Genomic DNA, 20,950 nt, shown 5'->3' with positions numbered 1-20,950 from the left:
AAGCCCTCCAAGCCACAGCACCTGGGGGTCTTCACAGTCTGCCCCAGCCACCTCTCCAGGTTCACTTCCCACCATTCACCAGCAACATGCAGCAGACACCGATGGGTGCCTCTTGGGTGTCAGGCAGCTGGGATGCAATAGCAAATAAGAAGTTCTTGTGCTTAAGCAGCTTTCTGGGTGTGGGGAGCTGGCACAGAGGAAGCCAAGTAAGAAAACACCTGTGATTCCATTAACATTCAGTAATAAATATGGGGTGCTTGCCTTCGGAGCACTCAACTCAGACTTGGAGGATCCAGGAAGGCTTTTTGGAGGAAGTGAAATCTAACTTGGCTAAGAACTGACCAAGAAAGGAGGAGAAGGAAGAAGGAAGAGATAGCCCATGCAGGAAGAGTGATGTGTGCACAAGTTCAGAAGGGAAAATGGACAAGGTGCATTCTCGGAAGGCAGAAGCTTAGGGGGTGAAGGGGCCAGTGGCAAGAGATGAACCTGGAGAGGACAGCAGGGCCCCACCACGGAGGGCCTTGACCGCCCTGTGAAGGAGCTGCCAGTGGCCTAAATCTAAGGCAGTGCACGCGAGGATGGCGCGCCCAGCCCCATTCTACCTAGACTCCAGCCGGATTCAACGGCTTCCCACTCCCCAAGCACACTATGGACTTCCGGGCCATCTTGCCTTTGCACAGGCTGTCCCTTTTCCCTGAATGTGTCCCCTGTCCTTGCCTTCTTTTTTCCTCCCAGGAAATCCCACATGGGCTTATGTAAGGGGCTCTCAAAGGTGTTTTCTCTTACAAACCTTTCCCAACCCTAAGATGCATCGGTCATCCCCCACCTCGTGCACGTACTCCTTGCAAGAGAAACTTTGGTGGGGGGGGTGTTGGGGAGTGTCTGCCCAAATTGGTATGTCTTCTTTCAGGATTGCCCCCTTTAGTGGCAGCCCTGCAGCCGTGTCTGGGCGGTGTGACTGTGTGCCTTGGGCATAGCTGAGGAGTCAGGGGAGGACGCACATCTTGCCGCTCACGTAGAACCTGAGGCTGAGAGAGGCTGGTAGGTCTCTGTTAGGTGCTTTAGCTGGGAGGACATTTAAACTTGAGCAACCTCTGCTACTGTATGGAAATGCAGAGAAAGCTGAGTGGGAAAACAAACCGCTGTCACAGTCCTCGACAAGGATCCAGGGTCTTGTTCTAGTTGCTCATGGTCTGTGACCAAACGTCCTGACACTTGGTGATCTGACAGATCCCTGCATCTTTCTAACCAACCCTGACTTTTGGTATGAGCTAACTGGAATGGGTTTCAGAAAGTGCTATCAAATAAGCCCCAAAAAAGACACTTTTTATAGCTCTAATGCCTTTCTACAGCAAGTACTCATTTCTATACTAAAGTCAAAGCTGATACACATGTGACGTGGGTGCTGTCACTCTCCTAGCCAGTTCCCGCTGCAGACATGACTAAGTGGTCACAGCACTCTCTATCTGAGCCTCACGTGTGCCATCACTGCAGTGTCAGGTGGCCCCAAAGCAGCAGCCACACAAGACAAAACTTATTGGTCATCGATGTTCTAGACTGGAATCTACTGGAAGACAGGAACTGTGTCCGTCATTTTAATCCCATTGAGCCCTGCGCTTGACACAAGGTCGGTACAGAATAAATATTAACACTTGCTTGGAGAATAAATTATGACTGTTACGTTTTAGCCTCTTCATTCACCCATGTTAGCTCACTGCAAACCTAGAAGGGATTCAGTGTCTCCCAATTTAGGAACAAGGTGAGTAATTAACCTAGTAGTGAAAGACTGAAATAGAACAGCCATGTCGGCCTCAGGCACACATTTATAACCGATCCGTGTCCATCTATAACTTGTTCTTCTTTTCTATCCCTGGGGACATGGTCACATTTTAAAGTTACATCAATTTGGGACATTGGTTTCTAAAATCTTTACAGAATCAGAGCACTCTGTTCTGTCTTCTGATTTAATTATAACGCCTTCATGGAGTGTGGCCTACTAACTTATTTGTAGATTACTTTGCCAGTTTAGCCATAATTTTTCATAAATTTATACGCAATCTGAAAAACATGTCTAACTACAGTGTGATAACCTGCACACTTCAGGAACTAACGTCAGGAGCCGTAAGCTACAGGAAGCCTGTAAATTTCAGGAACTGTGTCTGTCACAGCAAGGGCAAGGCTGTTCCTCTCCCCACTTAATGTCTTTATCATACACTGCCCTCAGACAAATAAGGCTCCTCCTTGTCCAACCGCGGCAAGAAGTCTTTCTGAATACCTTCAGAGGCTATGATCAGTCAACCAACGAAAAAGAGCATCTTAAAAATCGGTAACATACCAACTCCATTAACTGTTTGAGCTGACCTATCTCTTCTGGTAATGATCCAAGTTTGTTGTTACTTGCGATTAAGACTTTGAGAGGCAGACCACACAGGCAGGCGGGCAGGGCGGACAGCTGATTTCGACTGCAAAGACAATACAACAAGAACACACGTAAACAGAAAGGCCACTTTGTACGGTCTGTGAACATGTTTTTAACAAGAAAGGAAAAATGGAGTGATCTGAGAAGACATTTTATAAATATGAAAAATCTGATACATGTTCTGTATGTGTAATAACTCAAATTACAAGTGTGTAAGAAATCAAAAATATATTTTCATTAAAAAAAAAGCATTGGCAGTCCTGAGGGGCACAACTTTGTGGGAGGTTGAAATGCCATCAACCTCCCTGCAGAGGCTGAGCCCTCGGCCCGCCAGGAGGCAGAGGGAAAACACATCCTGCACAGCCAACAGCAACGGGAAGCTGCTGCCAACTGTCCCTTCCAGACAATGCCTGCAGAACACTCAGCTAGGACCAAAGCAACCAGAACCACGAAGGTGTCCTTTCGTTCATGTTAGCAGTGATGGGAAAGATGATTTTGTTGCAATTCAAAAATGACTGAGCCGATTTCCAATGTTTTGACTCAGCTTCCTTTTGTTAAAAAGAGTTGCTACAGTTAAAGTCTGCTTTGGTATCTGCAAGAGAGCCAATCAAAAGAAAAAAAGGTAAAGCTGGTCTTTCGGCAAAGCGAAACTGTAGCCCAGAAGGGGTTTAGTTCTACACAGCAGCCAAAAAAGTCTGAGTTTCACCTCTGCTCTGCGTGAAGCGCAGATGTCTCTCAACTGTCTATCATCAATGCCTAGTCTTCTGAAAGATAGAAAAATATTAGATAAATGAAATCTATGAATCATGCATATTTATATGTCAATCATCTATTTCAGCCCCCTCCCCCACAAAACGCCCTTTTTTCTGCCACCACGTAAAGAGACAGATGGTTTTCAGTTTCCCTGTCTTTCATTGTCTGCCATCCTGGTGATGAAGCCAACGACCACACAGTGAAACATCTAAAAATCTGTGTGTCATTTATTTCAACTATTTGAAATTTCTGTGTGTTTGTGAACATATGCATTCATTTTCAGAAGCTGTGTCCTGTGTGAGTGTATTTGTAGGCACATGTATTAACTACATCTGTGTATGCAAGGGGGAGAGACAGACAGATTGGAAACACTGCAAAAAATTATCAGTGGTTGTTTTGGGATGTAGGTACAATGAGTGTTTTTTTTTAATACTTTGCTGTATTTTCCAAAATTCCTAAAAGTGCTTTTATAATCAGGAAAGAAATATCATTATAAAATGATAAGCTTGATCTGGTTGCTTGTTACATGGGTGCTCTATTTGTGAAAATTTAGTGAGACGTAAACTTATGATCTGTGCACTTTTCTGTATATATGTTATATTTCAATTAAAAGTTTTACTTTCCCTCCCCTGCCCCCCCAGATGAGGGGATAGGAATCTGGTTAACCAAAGGGCATCTCTAATTGATGGGCTCAGAAAACGCAGGTGGTGTGCTGTGGAAAGAACCTTTCTCATCTGGGCACCCCCCCTGGCAACCCCCTGCTACCTCTCCTGTTCCAGGCCCCAAGGCCCAGGTAACTGGGCAAGAACAGATACAGTCATAGCTGCTCACCATTGCCCAGATCCACAAAGAAAGCTATTTCCAGAAAGAGGCAGCAAAAGAAGAACTTTCTCTAAGAAGGTCCAGCAGAGGGAGGGAGGAGACTGAGAGCCCTTCTGGGGGGTCCCTGGCACAGGAAGGGCCAGCTGTCTCTTCACTTCCCCTGGTTAGGAGGGCAGAGAGAATAAGGGCAATGGGCCCGCACTGGCACTCTCCCCGGGTCTCTGGGGGCAGTGGAAGGGGGCAGAGGAGCTGCCAGCCTGTCTTTCTGTCCTCTCACATCCCTGCCACTGCCCTCTCTCGCCTGCAGGGGCCCAGTGGGGCTCTTTTGGCTGGATGAAGGGTCTTCCTGGTGCCCTGCAGGGAGGGCTTTCTTCAAGCTCCAAAAAAGGCTCCTTAGAAGACACTACCTCCGGAACAGAGAACTCAGTTTATTAAAAGGTGGCAAGTAAATAAATTTGAAATGTAATTCGTGGTTATAAAATACTCATTAATATGCAATTTCATAAAGCAAGGATTGGCAAATAAAAATGTTAATAGGACAATTTTATTATTTTGAAGCCTTAAACTTCCTTTTGAAGAGAGGATAATGAGAACAAAGATTAGTATATTCAAGAAATTTCTACACTCCTATTTTCAGCAGAATTCACCACCACAGGTTGAGATCTTTCCTATGTTTTTTTTGCTTGGAAACTTGAGAGTTAAAACTATTCCCAGTCTCACTACTTTGATGCAGGCATCTAACCAGATTTGCAGATACAGTATTGGGAGAGTCATTTATCATACTATTTTAAGCAATGCCAAGAAGGCTCTGCTCATTCAGATGCATGAGTATTTGAGATTATATGGGTTTACTCTCACTGGAAATCTTCCAGGGTGGGTACTAGTTTAAAATAAAACAAAATTTAAGCTTGTGAAAGCATTCCTGTCTCTTTGATGGGAATGAAAGCTTTTTACACTAAAAGCTGCTGACTGAATAGCCTATCTTCTATTTATGCTGTATACATTCCTTGTTTTACACTGCAGTTATCATCTGTAGACTTACAAATCCACGATGCCAAGAATTTAGTCATAATGCAACATGCCACAGACCTGGGGCACGTTTCTTCTACTTCATCCATCTGCTCCTCCTCAGCCTCTACTTCATATATTTTATCACAGGATGTTCCTGTATTACTTGTAATTTCCCCAATAGAAAAAGGAAATACACACGCATACAAAAACCCATTAGCTCTCCAGCAAATATTTAGACAGGAGAGGAGAAGCTGTATTCCCTTTAATCCTCGAGGCACTAAAGACCACAGCAGCAGCCTTAGCTTTTTGAAACCACTCATCTGGCAGCAATTTTTCTCAAGCAAATACGCACCTCAGGCCACAATCCACTATCATACCCCTGCTGGGCTCCTGCAGCCTCTGCTGGTGCTATAAACAGGCCCTTTGCAGAAAGAATATTTAAAAATATGGCCGTAGAGTATCTGATAAGGTAACGGCCAACATTTATTTTCAAACCTAGCCTGTGAGCCACATCTAAAAGTGAAATTTAATTTTTTTCCCTTTTCTTTTCTTTTTTTGGCTCACTCATTACAAAAAAAGTAAATATGTGGGAGAAAAGGGCTACTTATGTAGAAGTAGAAATTACAGAGGCAGTCACGGTGGCCTGAGCCTTCTTGCTGTCTCCAGAGCTGAGCCTGTCCCCACCCCCATCTCTTGCCACTGTCCCTGCCCAGAGGAGCAGGGAGGCAGTGGGCTTTTACCGCGTTTATTGTGAATGCTTCCTCTTCATCTTTTTCAGGTGAAAGACTCCCTACTAGATTTATTTGTCTATTTCCTCATTTCAAGAGGAAATAAGGCAGCTCGACAAAACTGAAACATTTCTGGTAGCCTACATTTGCAAGATTAATTTCTCTTGGCTTCAAGTACCAGTAGCCCTCACTTAATTCCTAAATTAAGGAACTCACAAACCAAGTCACTTCTTATGGTTTTACTTTGAGAGTCTTATTTTAATGTATTTTGACTGTGGCACTTATTAATGTCCATATTTTGAGAATCAATGTTAGTATCTGACATTGTTTATTAGTGGTTTATCAAAAGGTTATTTTCTTGAAAATATGTGATTATAAAGACATGCTATATTTTCATATGTGATTTTATTATTAGGAAATAATACTTATACTTTCTAATTCTACTGGAATATACCTCTATATTTTTAGTGTATGGGTTCACTTAATAATGCAACATAGAAAATTATTTACACTTAGAAAATAATTTATAGAAAAATTCTTATAACATTTCCATACTCAACTGGCTGTTTGGTGTGGTCACCAGTTGTGAAATTAGAAGACCTGGGTTCAAATCCCGTCTTTGCCAAAGATTATCTCTATGACTTTAGGTAAGTGATTGAATCTCCCTGGTTTTGTCAGCTGTAAAACTGAGATAATAAGACCTACCTACCATGAGATTATAGAAGCAAGAGTGCTTAGTCCAATACTGCATCCAAATATAAAGATTAAACCATAACCAACCGCTAATGTGGCAAAGCAGTGGGGAGTTGACCAAAAAGAGTGTATGTGTGCTCAGCTTGATTTTACAGTCATGTGTTGCTTAAGACATGGATACATTCTGAGAAATGTGTCATTAGGCTCTTTTATCATTGTGGGAACATCAGCATGTACTTAGACAAACCTGATGACATGACCTACTCCCCACCTAGGCTATATCGTATAGCCTGTTGCTCCTAGGCTACAAACTTGCACAGCACATTACTGTACTGAATACTGCAGGCAACTGTAACACAGTGGTACTTACTTGTGTATCTAAACATAGAAAGGTAATCTGCTGCACTACAACATTACCACTGCTAGGACATCACCAGGCGACAGGGATTTTTCAGCTCTATTATAATCTTGTGAGATCACCTTCATATGCAGTCCATCATTGACTGAAACATCATTATGTAGTGTATGACTATATTTATCAATTTATCATATTTCCTAATTGCTAAAATTTCAGCCATTTTTAAAATATGGTTTGATGTTTCTTTCACTCATTGAAAACATACACCAATTAAAAATAAAGATGATTGCTCAGAGGCATGCTGGGGAGAACCAGGCTGGGCTATAAAATTTCAGGCCAAAGCAAACCAAGTACCTATTTCCAGTCTGGATAACCAAGACCAGAACATACGATCCTATGAGCGATCTTTTCCTTCCCATCTTCTCTAATTCCAGGATCCCACCATTTCTCTGGGAAAACATGAATACCCAAGAGTCACCATCTCTAGTTACTACTTGGTTTTCAAATAGTAACAGAAATAATGATGTGAAACCATCAACTATGACAATATTATTTAAAAACATGCCACAGGCCTGAATTTAAAGGGCCACATAGAAAGCAGGGAAGGTTTCATGGTGTGGACACTCCAGGCTCACTTGAGACTGGGTTTCAGTGTAAGTCTCAGTGAGGGAAAGGACTGAGCTAATATCTGGTGGTTATTGTTACTGTTTGAACATTTTTGTTTGTGTTTGGCACTTGACCTACAGTAAACAGCAGTTTTTTTTTACTTCAGTGAAGTAGTTTCCTTTTCATGGGATGCCTCACCCAATTTTGTTTTTATGTTGTTTTATGCCTACATTGTTTGCCTCTCATTAGAGGCAGAGCAGTTTTTTTTTCTGTTTTGCATATGACACCTGACTGTTAATTGTCTTCATACACACAGGGCAGCGAACAATATCCACAGAGAACCATTTCCTGTTTCCTGCTTGTTCCATTCTGAAAAATACACTGTGGCAAAATGTCTCGCCCTGGTTTCCCCTAATGACTGAGAGCTTCCCCTCATCGCCAGCCCTCCCCCGGCATTCCCACCATCATTACTTGTCTGAGACAATTATCAAGAGCAGCAACAAAAACCCAACTTTGAATTGCCTGGTGGTTATTTTGGTCCACCTTAATTTTATGCTCTAAAGCAAAAATCAAATAGAGACCATCTTTATGCTTAATTGAACAACTAAAATATAATATTTTATGTGAATTTTTTAAGACAGAAATTTAACTAAGACTATATGTGTGCATCAAATCTAGCAGCCCAAGTTTAAATGTAACTGTGAGAGCGATCATGCTAACTACAACTCAAGTAGCCCAATCATTTGAAAACGCAACATGTTTCAAAACTAGAAACACAAAATCATCATTTCAATTGAATCTGGAACCAGTTCTTGAAAGCTATACCAATTGATGTCATACTCCACACACATAAAAGCCATGTTTTGAGAAGGTAACAGATTAACTTTAGAAAGGAAACTAAGAAAAAGAAGAAGAAAAAGTGAGTGTCTAAGCAACTCAGAATTCAGGCAAAGTTCTGCAACAGCTATTCCCTGTGCATTTTCACTGTGCATACCTGCACCATATTTGGGCTACCGCAACTGAACCGGTTTCCCACAATAACAGCCTATCAGTCTCCTCTTGAGTATAAATAAACCATTCTTAAAATATTCCACTGTTTTTACACCCCTAACGGTCAGCAACCACTGCTACCAATGTCTACAGTTAGATTTCAAAGGGCAGTTAGTTGATACCTAGCTTCATCTCAATTATTTTCTCTCCTTTCTTCTATGAAATTTCTTCAACTCCCAAAGCACGAAGCCTATATTGTGCTTTAAAAACTATTACTTTAAATTTCCTTTAGTTTAAAATAGATCTGAATGCTCAAAATCAAAGGAGCTTCAGATGCTCAAAGAGAACTCAATATCCCATACCAGCAAAAATATTAATTTGTCAAACATCTTTGGAGGCCACAGTATAAATAAGATTGTAGTGACCTAAGCCCCAGGTCTTAAAAAAAAAAATACCACTACGCAGAACACTGCTGCTGGCACATAGGAAACCATCACTGAACGACTAGGAAAGATGTACTGGCACCAGAGATAATTCCCCCACTTTTTGGAGCTACATTCCAGTTTCCTGTTATCCAGAAGGTACTCCTACCTTACTTTTCCATGCCACTCCAACAAAGCCAAGAAAATATGTACTTTTTTACTTTAACATTTTCCCCCACAAAAAAAGAAGAGGATATTGATACTGATTTAAGTGAGCATAGGCTTTTCAGATCAGTTTTTACCCAGAGACATTGAGTTAATAAAAAATATTCAGACTGAAAATTAAGATACTTGAATATTACTGTTCACCAAAATTTGAAGCCATGTGCGCCTCTCCATCTATTTCTAGGAATTTTTGAATGTGTAATGTAGATGAACACACATGAATATTAGTCTGTGTATGTCCTCTTTTTCTGACTCATCCTTCCAAGGAAATGAGTCTTCAGAGAGCTTCTATTGAGCAACTTGACAACCACTGGATTCTTCTTAACGACTCTAATATTTTTACACACTAACAGCGTATCTCTCTACCAACAATACTACAAAATCCACTTACTTTACTCAAACACTAGATCTTTCGCCACTATGTTTCTTAACCCATACTGCAATTTGAATGATGCAAGCATGCCACAAAACTTGATTCAACAATTCAACAAACATCTCTCTCGGGTAGTTATTATATAGAAAGCACTGTGTGGGCACTCAGACAAATATTCTATCATTTATATTCACAACAATCCTGTAATGGAAGTATTAATACCCTTCGCTTTTCAGACACAAAAACTGACATTCAGAGAATTTAAATAACTTGCTCCAAGCTACGTGGCTAGTGAGTGGCTCTGTGCTTGGGTTTGAAACCACGCAGGTCAGGCTTCAGATCAAAGTCTGTGGTCTTCCGGCTGCACAATGTACCTCTTCCCATTTACTCTGGAATAAGAAGTGAAGCATAAGTGAAGCCAGGAAAACTGTAGAAGGAGGGCACAGAATTCTAAACAGCAGGAGCATGAACAGGAGCAGGGATCCAAGATATGCTAACATGGAAAAGAAAAAAATTGGCTTAAGTTTAGCGCCTGCTGGATCGTGAGGCGTCACCAGGATATCTAAGAGTAACCGAATGTCAGGCAATTGGGGAAATGAGGACTGGGGCTCCACAGAGTCGAAGGGATGGAGAAGACATTTGAGATACAAGAGTCACAGGTCTGAGAGAGAACATTTAAGGACCAAGGCTTTGGGGAAGTCTAGCATTAAGCCGCAGAAAGAGAAAGAACATGCAGACATGGGAATAGAGAAGAAACAGAAAAAGGCAGAAAAGTGGCCAGGAGAGCTCACGACCAAAGCCAAGGGAGGAAGGTGATACGGTATCAAATACTGAAAAGAAGGTGATAATTTCTACACCTGCTGGGCGCCTGCTCCATTCAAGGGCCTGTTCTTAGCTCTGAGAAAATACGAAATGTTTATGAATGCTAAAACTTCATCTCTAACAAGATTAGGCAAAATCTCTCCGAGCTGATAGCACCCACATTCCACCTGAACATTGATCATGTATTTTAAAAGTGCTGTAGCAGCAGGTATTTCCTTCTGGGACTCTGAAGATTTAAGTTAGAAAATCTAGTGACTCCTAAGGAATAGAGTGAGACTTCCTTCGTAGATCTTATCATGTAAGCTGAAATGAAAGGATTCCAGGCTAGTCTTGAGAAGTCTCTATGCAAGTCTCTGCAGACCTTTGGCACTTGTTGTCAAACGTTCAAAGGTTGCTTCTGCTGAAGATCCCAGATTGTCCTCTCCTCCTGGTACTGAGGTCACAATGGTCTCTTTCTCGTACTGATCTACCAGTGGAGCTGACACTCGTAACAGTTTACTTAAACTCTCTGAAGATTGATTACCCAATTCGAAGTATTGACCAAACAAAAAAAAATGCACTAACCTCAAAACACCCTAGGTACTGCCTCAGCCCCACACCGCTACACACAAGCAAGCTCTCTCTCACAGTCTTTAGGATACAGGATCTGAAAGGAACAATTTCACAATCTTCCCTGAACATCACTGCTTTCTTTTCCTACCTATAGTTCTGTTCAAATAGTTCATGAAGCTATACAATTCTTGTATGTGGTGATATAAATTTGAATTATTTGGTGTATCAGGAAAAATTATGAACGATTTTGCAATGGGCAAAAAGATTACTGGGTGTCTTATCTAGTGCACCCTTCCAAGTTATCTTTACCTACAGACACAAAACATGTTAGGGTAGACGAGATGTGAACCCCTGAATTAAAAAGTTATATTTAGTGGATTTACTAAAACACAACATACAACACTTAGAGAACATATAGTGTATTTAAAGCACATGTGGAACGGTCACAAAATTAACTATGCATACATAGGCTATAAAGGAAATCTTGGCTAATCTAAAGGATCTATATCAAACAGAAAATGTTCTTTGATATAATACAATTAAATTGAAAATAAACTTTAAAAGATAACCTAAAAACTATTCTGTAGAAATTTAACACTCACAAGTAAAAGAAGTAATGCTGGAAACTAGAAAAGTATACGAGTGACTAAAATGACACTGCATATCAAAGCTTTTAGGAGTCAGCTAAAGCACTATGTACAGGGAAATCCATGGCCTTAAATGCTCCTATAAGAAAAGAAAAATAACTAGAAATCAATAAGCTCAATATCTAAACTCCAGACATTAGAAAAAGAAACTATATACAAGAAAATAAAAAGAAGAAAATATGATAGGGAAGATCAGAAATTAATGAAAGAGCAAAGAAAGAACCAATAGAGTTGGTCAATGAAATAAAAAGCTGATTAAAAAAACAATTAAACCAACCTCTGAAAAATGAATAAACGAAAAGAAAGAATGCACAAATTTACAGTATTAGAAATAAGAAGCGGAACAAACTATAGATACAGTAAAAACTTTAAAACTACAAAAGCTTTCCCTTATTTAAATACTTTGGTTGTCCCCTGGAAAATTCCCTAACAACTATTTTATAATTATGAAACTGTCCTAAGGGGCAAGGAATGCAATGGAGATAGTGTTCAACAAGGTAATAAAGATGAAAGTGCTTAGCAATCTATAAAATGTCAAAGAAATTTATCCCGCTCATTTCTATTATTTATGAAATAGTGTGGCCTAGGGAAAAATCACTTTCCTATTTCCAACCTAAAGGAAGGGTTGTTGAAGGGCTTAGACACAATGGTGTGATGGATAAGTCCTATTTAGCTATTAAGAAGTGGTGGTGGTGATGATAAACATGATTCCAAAAATCCACACCTTCTTTCACAAGTGCATGTTCTTCTTCTTCTTCTTTTAATATCTATTTTCTCATATACAGCACTTGTTACAAGACTTGGTAAACTGCAGTGTTTTTAGAGGACATATAGTAAGTTAATTATTGGCAATGTTTCTAAGGGCTTTTATCTGTCTAGTTAGAAAAATAAATGTAATTTGGAACTTGTTCATTTTTAGGACTGCAGAATAAACTTTGAGAATGACTAGAAATGAAAAATCTATACGAGGAATTAGGAGTAGGTATTTACCTAATTTCCAGAGCACTAATCCCCAGCACGAAGATCTTAACAAAGGTTATTAAGATCAGAAGCACAACTGAAAACAAAACCAACAAATTCTGTCAGTGCTCTAGCTATCAAAGCCATAATATCCCTTTTGTGTCTCTCTTTTCTTTTTTTCAGTACAAACACTGATCTAAAACAGTATCTGTGATCAGGTGATATGTACCATGGAAAAATCCTCTTTGGATGTTCTGCCAAGTATGGGCTATCTTAAAAGGAATGGAATCTGATAGACATATCCAATTATTAACTTACTGGCACTTAATAAAACCCATCAACTACCAATGCCAATGGACATAATTTTACAGGCACAATAATCTGAAAAAATTTTATGGACCACTGGGCTGTAGGTTCCACCTTGAAACAAATGACCAGTGAGCACTTAAACCATACATGGCTGGGCATGCATGTGGACTGGCTGACCCCACAGCCTCTTCCAACCCTGCCATTCTATGAAAAATATTTTCAAATTTTAAGTCAGTTCACTTTCAAATTCCAACTAGGTTCACTGTGTTTTGGTGTCTTTCTGCTGATCTGTCATTTCACAAAACACAACCTAGCTACGAAGACCAGCTGCTATATATATATATATATGATATATATATTATATAATACATAAATACACACACACACACACACACAAATGTTCTCATTTTCCCTTTGAATGAGATAAGATCGTCATGAAAGGATATGGGATACCAGTTTTTATTGAACTGAACAAAACTCCTCCCCACTTTTCAGTTTAGGAAGACATCATCAATATTCTCTTTTCTAGAGAGAAGAAACACTACCTTGCAATTGAGATCATCTTCAGAAACGTCAGTGCAAGGAGAGGAGACATTTCTTTGGGGCAATTAAAATTAATTTTCAGCGCACAATAAAAAATATAAAATCTGTGCTTTCTAAGGCACCCCTAGCATGCAAGACGCTTCCTCCAATCCTTCACATAGAGTGCAATACTCCAAGTATTAAAGATTATTTTTCAGTATAACTCCCAAAGGAATGTGGGGATACGGGTTATACGGCCATCAGGAAGTTGGCTCTTTCTGCGCATTGTTTAGCAGCCAAAAAGAATGCCAGGCTGCAGAGAAAGCAGCCAAAACAGATTCCTTTTATGGTGTGATACCATTTTGTTCAAGAGACAGCCCTCTTCTTTACTGGCTATGCCTCAGAACCCACTCCTCGCAGAGAGATAGAGGTTTCTAATGAATAAACCAGGCCTGGCTGGGAGAACTTCACCCTAGGAAAGTAAAACCACTCACCAACAGTTCTGGAAGCAATATGATCAAATGCTATAAAGAACTTTCATATTTTTGGCAGCCTCTATCCCTGATCCTCTCTAACATGAGACTTTCAAGCAAGGTCCCTATTCTTAGATTCACAACACCCCTCCTGTTGCCAAGAGTTTTGCTACTCTGGGTTATTTTATTTTCCTAAAGTACATTTTCTTCATGAGCCTCATCAACAACAACCTCTCCAACAACTTAAAATAGATTTTAAGCTTTGTGAGGCTTTCCTGTGTAACTCAGGTTCAAAGTGTTTGTTCTGATATAGAAACAAGTCTTGCTTAATCACTTTTATTGTTCTTGGCCACATTTCTTGGATTAAGACACTTTACAACAGGAAGAGACACAGTGGCACATATACTAAGCTAACATAACCTTTTGTTGTGAACACCAAGAAGCGAAGATTAAAAGCCCAGATCCTTCAAACACAGGCTACATAAACAGCAATAAATTAATATTTTCCACAAATACAACGTTTCTGTCATGCGAGAAAATGTGGGAAACATTCAAGTTTTTTTTAACTGGATGTCACATCGAAGGTCTTTCTCGCTTGCTAATTAAGCCTATTTCTAGGCTAAGACATGCATGAGGTTGTTGCCACCAAGCGGCCTTTTGACATTTAAAGATAACAGATCAGGCAAGAAATTGGGTAGGCAGTGACATACTACCATTGTCATCATCATCATCATTACCATCACCATCAAATATTTATGGCTGTTTACTCTGCTGAAATATAAAATATATCCCAGAGGGTGTAATCAATTTTGAATGTTTCCCATAAATTCAAAGTAGCTTTCCTACTTTGGAATATACAAAATTAGTAACTTGTACATGTGATTTAGGAAGAGGGGAAAAAAATTTAAATACAGTGAGAACAGGTTTAAATTTAAGTATAGAAACATGAAATCCGTAAAAATTTGAAAAGCAGCTTCATTGTACTATTTTATCTAACAAGTCTTTCTTCCTAGTTAATAGGAATCCTAAGCACTACAGGAAAAAAAAGTGTTTGGAGCTCTTTTTTATAAAATTGGATAAACTTACCTATTTGTTAAAGCTCTTTCAGAACATGCTATATTTGATATAGTCTATCTTAAGTGTGGGCTCAAAAGTAATTTATAGTTTCTTTAATTTTCTGAAATCTATATTGACTTCCCCATACATCTAAATTAATTATAACGTCATGCATTGATTATATACTTCTGTCTTGAATATAAGCTTCTTTCTTTGGCATAATATCCCATTTATAACTATAACAGAAAAAAAAATCTAGACTGAAGCAACTCAGTAGCTCTTCTATAAGGCAGTGTGTTTGTAGCACCGTGAATCGCTGTTTCTTCTTGAAAGTAGGGGGATTTAAAGTCTCCTCCCAAAAGCCAAAAGTCAGTGAAGTCCACCCACCATGCCTCTTCACCATACCCGGCAAGAAATACATTTTATTTTGTTGGCTTAATAATATTCACGAGGAGCAGAAAAGACGTGAAAAGACCACAATAGCCACACCGGTTGCGGAGGAGACATCATGTGTGATCACACACAAACACGATATTCCGAGTTCTGCCTGGTCACTGCTTGGGAGTGGCTGGGAGTGAGGTGATAGTTTGAGGACAGTAAGAACTCACACAGACAACATTATTATGTGAGTGATACTACTCAACGTCTTAGAAGATTTAATTTTCATTAGATGTCACTGGTATTTTTTCTAGATAATATTACATATTTACAAGTAAACAGATGTGATAGTCACTTACTATTTTACAGATACAAATAAATCTTTTTGGCAAAAGCAATATTGCACTCTACCTCAAATCACTCCCAAACTGAGAAATAACTCAATTTCAAGTGACCAATTTCTAAAAGACATGTTTTAACTATATCCAGTGATCGAATCAGAATTAAAGGCCTTGTAATAGAGTAACACGAGATGACCATCTTCTGGATCACTTTAAAGCTTGCCTTCATTACTATTTTATGTTTATACATTTATATCCATGCAGTAAATTTTACAGGTGGTATCAAAAATAATTATATATGTATATATAGTATCTGGCTTTCAAAAAAATTTAGAAGATGTCCATATGTTTCTCATATACCCTTATACAATACCTCTGAGAGGTTAGAAACATGCTTTTTCTTAATTTTCTCCATTTAGTTGTCAAATTCCTCCAAAGAGCACAGAATTCAATGTAAGCGAATAGGTCTCAAACATGGTAATATTATTATTATTTTTAAATTTATAAATACTCTTTTATTTCCATACTCTTTGTGACATTTGTGGCACAGGTATTCAATCTCATGGGGACATTAAAACCCACACTAGGAGGGTGTCCAGTGTGTTCAGGTCCTAAACTTCAGGAGATACAGCTATGGGCATTCACGGGCCAAGCCTGGGGTTCCTCGAGGGGAACTGCTCATCCACGTCACCTGCCAGAGTGGATGTGCTTCCTTCCTCCCAGTGATGGGTGACCTCCACCAAGAAAACATGGTAATATTTTAAGTAAAAGACATGAGCAAAGAAAAACAGAACGAAACCAAAAATGACCAATACAAATGGGAAAAAAGCGAGAGGCAAGCATGAAATTAAACAATTACAGGCAGAAAACAAAATTTAAAGTGCTGGGTGTATAATGGTCTCTTTATTTCCTTCTCCTTTCCATTACCTAGGAATTGATCACAAAACTCTGTTTATAATGTGCCACACAGTCCTCTTCAGCCATCATCAATTTCAGTGATTTCTATGTTCTTGCCTTAAATAATCCTGAGATCCATACTCCAATATATTCTTTCTACCCACTTGAAGACAGCAATAATCTTCTATGCTCAGGTAGGTGCAAAAAGAACATCATTGTACCAAAATCAATTTTACTAATGTTCTAAAAATATAATATGAATTTTAAGATTATATTATCTACCTATTGGAATTTTAAAGTCTATATCATTCTAGAAGAAAAATGTCATCTATTCCCCCAAATTTCTCAGTGCATGTGGATTTAACATAACCAGGCAAAGTTAAATCTATTGCCTTATTGCATACCGGACTATTGGAGGTGCAAATGTCACAGCAGGACAGGAATGGGTAAAAAAACAGACCACTGCATATGCTTTCCCCTTTGTGGGTTGGGATTAGAGGACAGATGTCTTAGGAAGACACTGAACCAAAATCTACAGACACCATTATGTTCCCTTCATCAAGCAATTCGAAGGTACTTAACATTCTGCTATGGCCGAAACAGCTAGAAAACTCAAAATGGTCAGATGAATTAGAAACCTACAGAAGTGAAGATTAGCTATATAAACCTCCAGATTATCCTAACAGTAACCTACACCTTACTTAACTAAAAATAAGTTAAGGTCACTTACAAACCTGCCTAGGATTTTTTTCAACCCTGATGAAAAACAAAGGCACTTTTATGGGAATGCGATGAAAATCCATTTTTTGGCTGCAAAGAAAACAGTAGAAGGGGTGTAATTCTCAGTAGCCAACTAAATCAAAACTAAAAAAACACTGGCATAATTATCTGGCAAATTGATGCTAAACCTGTTTCATTAGGAATTCTGAACTTTGAAGATGGGTATACTTGGTATGCAGTACAAATCTTACTAATCAGGTACTACCCCCTTTATACACCAAGGCGATACAACTTACATGAGTCAAGGCTATACTCAGGCTTCAACTTGGAGACCTTGTTTTTACAGTAGAGACAGATTTGGTAAAATAGCTCCCCTCTCTCTCCCTGACATCCTAGATGTGAGGCAAGGATTTAGAATTTGACCAGACAGCATCTAGTTGCAAAGTCTAAAACCAAAGCCTTAAAATAACTGATTTTCTTAACTTCAGGGCTACTCAGGGACATTTATGTTACATTGTCCTGTGCGTAATCAATCAATGCAGATTACTAAACCATCCTCAGCAAACATCGACCTAATTTAGTGGGATGTAAAGATAGCAAACTTCATATCTGGCTAGAGTTGGTCAGTGCTCCTGCTTAACATTCTTAAGGAAACTTAAAGTGAATGGGTTCAGTCAGCACTAGGTAGCAAAGCCCAGTGCTACCAACAACCTCTAAAGACCAGCAAGGCTTTCTTCTCTTTTTGCCCCTGATTTGTTCTAACCACTAAACTCTTTTTCACTTCCTTTCTCCTGTAAAATCTACATGAATACCTGAAGACAACATATCTACAACCTTATAAGCACCAATTAGACAAAATATAAATGATGCAATATAAATCATATTTTTAAAAATCTTGTCATATTGACATGCAGAAAATTCTAGCACCAAGAACAATATTAACAATACTACAAATTTATTACAAAAGATGTCTCTTAAAAGATTTTTGTGTGATTTACTCCGAAGAGCGATCAGGAATTGCAAAGAGGAAAAAAACTGATAGAAATGAAAGCATAATGATTTTGTATTTCTTTCATTGAATTTGATTACAACATTTATAGTTAACCTACCTCAAGTTTAGGTACGTCAGCATCTGCAGATTGACGATGGCCTCAGGAATGACTCTGATACAGTTGTGATACAGATTAAGGATTTCCAGTGACACAAAATGGCATAATTCCATTGGAACTTCAACCAGTCTGTTTTTAGATAAATCTACGAGAAAGGGGAAGAATATGTTGTCAATAAATCTTCAACATAATCAATACAATCTTATCAACCATGAGCACTGTTTTTCTTAACACTATAAATTTAGACCAACATTATCCTTTTTTTCGTTACTATGGCATTGTGATTTCTATTTCCCTGCCAAATTCAGGGAAACATGGGACATGGAAAAGCAAAAATACTGCTAAACCTTTTTAGTTCTCTAAAAATGCAAATGACATATTTTTTAGCATGGTTTGAAACAGCAAAAGATGGAAAACCAATAAAATAGCAGAGGGCTGGTTGAATATTAATATATTAATAAATATTATAAAATAATACTAAAATTAAATCAATTGATAAGTATTGATACAATATTAATTCTATGTCATGTGATGGAATATAATATTAAACATTATATTCCATAATGAAATACTAATATTATGCAGCCATTAAAATGAAGGAAGCAGCTCTTTATGTGCTGATATAAAACAAACTTCAAGATATATTGTAAATGTTTTTGAAACGCCAGTTAAAGAACAGCGCATATAGTATTTGTGTTTTTTGATGAATATTCACAATTATGTTTGGATATAATTAGATTATCTCTGCAAGGCTATTCAAGTAACTGGTAAAAGTGGTTGTTTCTGGAGAGAGGATCTCTGGTTAGGTGAACAGAAGTTCTCACTATAGATACTTTTGTACCTTTAGAAATATGAATGCATTGCTTATTTGGTTATATATGATATGCAATACATATACATTATTATAACATATATAATAACCTATATTATATAAATACAAATAAATATATATCATCCTCCCATTAGTGTTTTTATTCTTTCACTGCACAAAGAATTTCATTTCACTTGAAAAGAGTTAAGGGACAAACTATGAAGTCCCTTGTATTAAATTAAGGAAAATATTGAAGTAAGCTTCCTTTTATGGATGTTTAGAACCGAAACAGAAAAAAATTCCAGAAGTCTCTCGTGTTCCTTCTTTCTGAAACTCTTTACTAGACATGGTGATTTTCATGTGTTACAGTGCTGGAGATCTGCCCAGAAAACTTGTTTGTGTTGTTTCCTTCAGGTTCAATTCAAAGAAAATTCCACTGGGGCTTCAGTTTACATTCCAATCTTTACCTTCCCTGAGAATTGGGAGAACCAGACTATTTGGCTGAGTGCAACAGATACAGAATACACATGGGTAGTATGTTTCAATAACTATTTTAAGTAATGGTGATGTTTTCATGATGTGGTGTCACTAACTTTTTTTAAACACCAAAAAAAGTTTTTGTAGAAATACTGTCATATGGCTATAAACCTTTCAAAAGATAATGGAATATCAAATTAATAATAACCACTCTGACCTGAGAACAGAAGACCAGTTCTAAATCGACAACCACCTAAGATATTTCAGAAAGTAACTCAATATTCTAGGCTTTTGCTTCTGAAGAGGTAATATTAAAGTGTATGAAACGAGATGAGTTCTAACATTCCTTTCAAATCTAAAATTTCCGTGAATAAGTCAAATATATTCAGAACTTAAGTATTTTAAGTCAAAAGTATTCAGAATCCAAATGATTTTGTTTCGTCATCAGAATAGCACCAGTTAAATATCATAAAATGTTATAAAATACAACCCCACATATACTCTAATTAAATGTTGGCACGTTCTTTAATGAATTTGTCATTTCATTGTAGAATCTATATTATATAGTCTGAATTTCAAAAGAGTTCTGTTTTCAAACTTGGGGAAAATGTAATGTTAAGAGAAAGAAAATATAAAATAGCTTATATAAATTAAGCTAATCTTCAATTTTGGGCTGAACTTACAAATGGCATCATTATTAACAATTTGCTAAGAAACATGCTAGAAGAATGTTGTAATTAGTGTATAAGTCTGGTATTTTCATTATCATTTATAATACAGATTTTATTTGCTCTCCTTCCTTCTTATCTTTTCCTCCATAATCTCCAGATTTGAGGGGAAAGGTTGGCGTTTTTCCTTCCCTGTAATTTCTCCCCTGGCCGTCTGACTTTGCTAAGGGCTCGTCAGAGCCTCTCAAGAGGTGGGATTAGTCCTGTCTGCTGGGAGGAAAAGGAGGTATACTGGTAAAACCTTAATGTTCCCCTCATTGTAAACAGTATCTGATCTCTTCTCTTTAATTCTTGTTTTTTAATTGTGCTATTCTTTTTTTTTTTTTTCTAGAGACTGAGTCTCACTCTGTCACCTAGGCTGGAATGAGGTGACACAATCATAACTCACTGCAGCCTCAAACTCCTGGGCTTCAGTGATCCTCCCACCTCAGCCTCCCAAGTAGCTGGGACTACAGGTGCTAATTTTTCTTATTTTTTTGTAGGGACAGGGTCTCACTATGATGATCAGGCTGGTCACAAACTCCTGGCCTCAAGTGATCTTCCAGCCTCAGCCTCCCAAAGCACTGGGATTATAGATGTGAGTCACTCTGGCCTTAGTGTTATTCTGTATTGTTACTGAACATTTCTATTGCTATTGCTATTCTATCCTAATTGTGCTATTCCTGTCTTTTCAGGATTCCTTTTTAAAAGGAGCCAGGCAATAACACTATAAATAAATACAATTATAATGTGTTAACAGTAGGCATCT

The 20,950-nt window shown here is 38.3% G+C and overlaps 1 protein-coding gene across 1 annotated transcript in view; it reads right to left on the bottom strand.

The window, feature by feature from the left end:
* The window catches only part of LRCH1 (leucine-rich repeats and calponin homology (CH) domain containing 1), a 185,257-nt gene that overhangs the window by 86,693 nt on the left and 77,614 nt on the right, over positions 1–20,950 (bottom strand). Inside the window, exons 2-3 of the mRNA XM_012648354.1 lie at positions 18,187–18,331; positions 2,336–2,462 (exon numbers count right to left, since the gene is read on the bottom strand). Coding sequence (XP_012503808.1) covers positions 2,336–2,462; positions 18,187–18,331 — 272 coding nt within the window. The remainder of the gene's footprint in view (positions 1–2,335; positions 2,463–18,186; positions 18,332–20,950) is intronic.

The sequence above is a fragment of the Propithecus coquereli genome, unplaced genomic scaffold, assembly GCF_000956105.1.
Source record: "Propithecus coquereli isolate 6110/MARCELLA unplaced genomic scaffold, Pcoq_1.0 Scaffold11, whole genome shotgun sequence".
Taxonomy (NCBI): Eukaryota; Metazoa; Chordata; class Mammalia; order Primates; family Indriidae; genus Propithecus; species Propithecus coquereli.
This window is presented reverse-complemented; position numbering and strand designations above follow the sequence as displayed.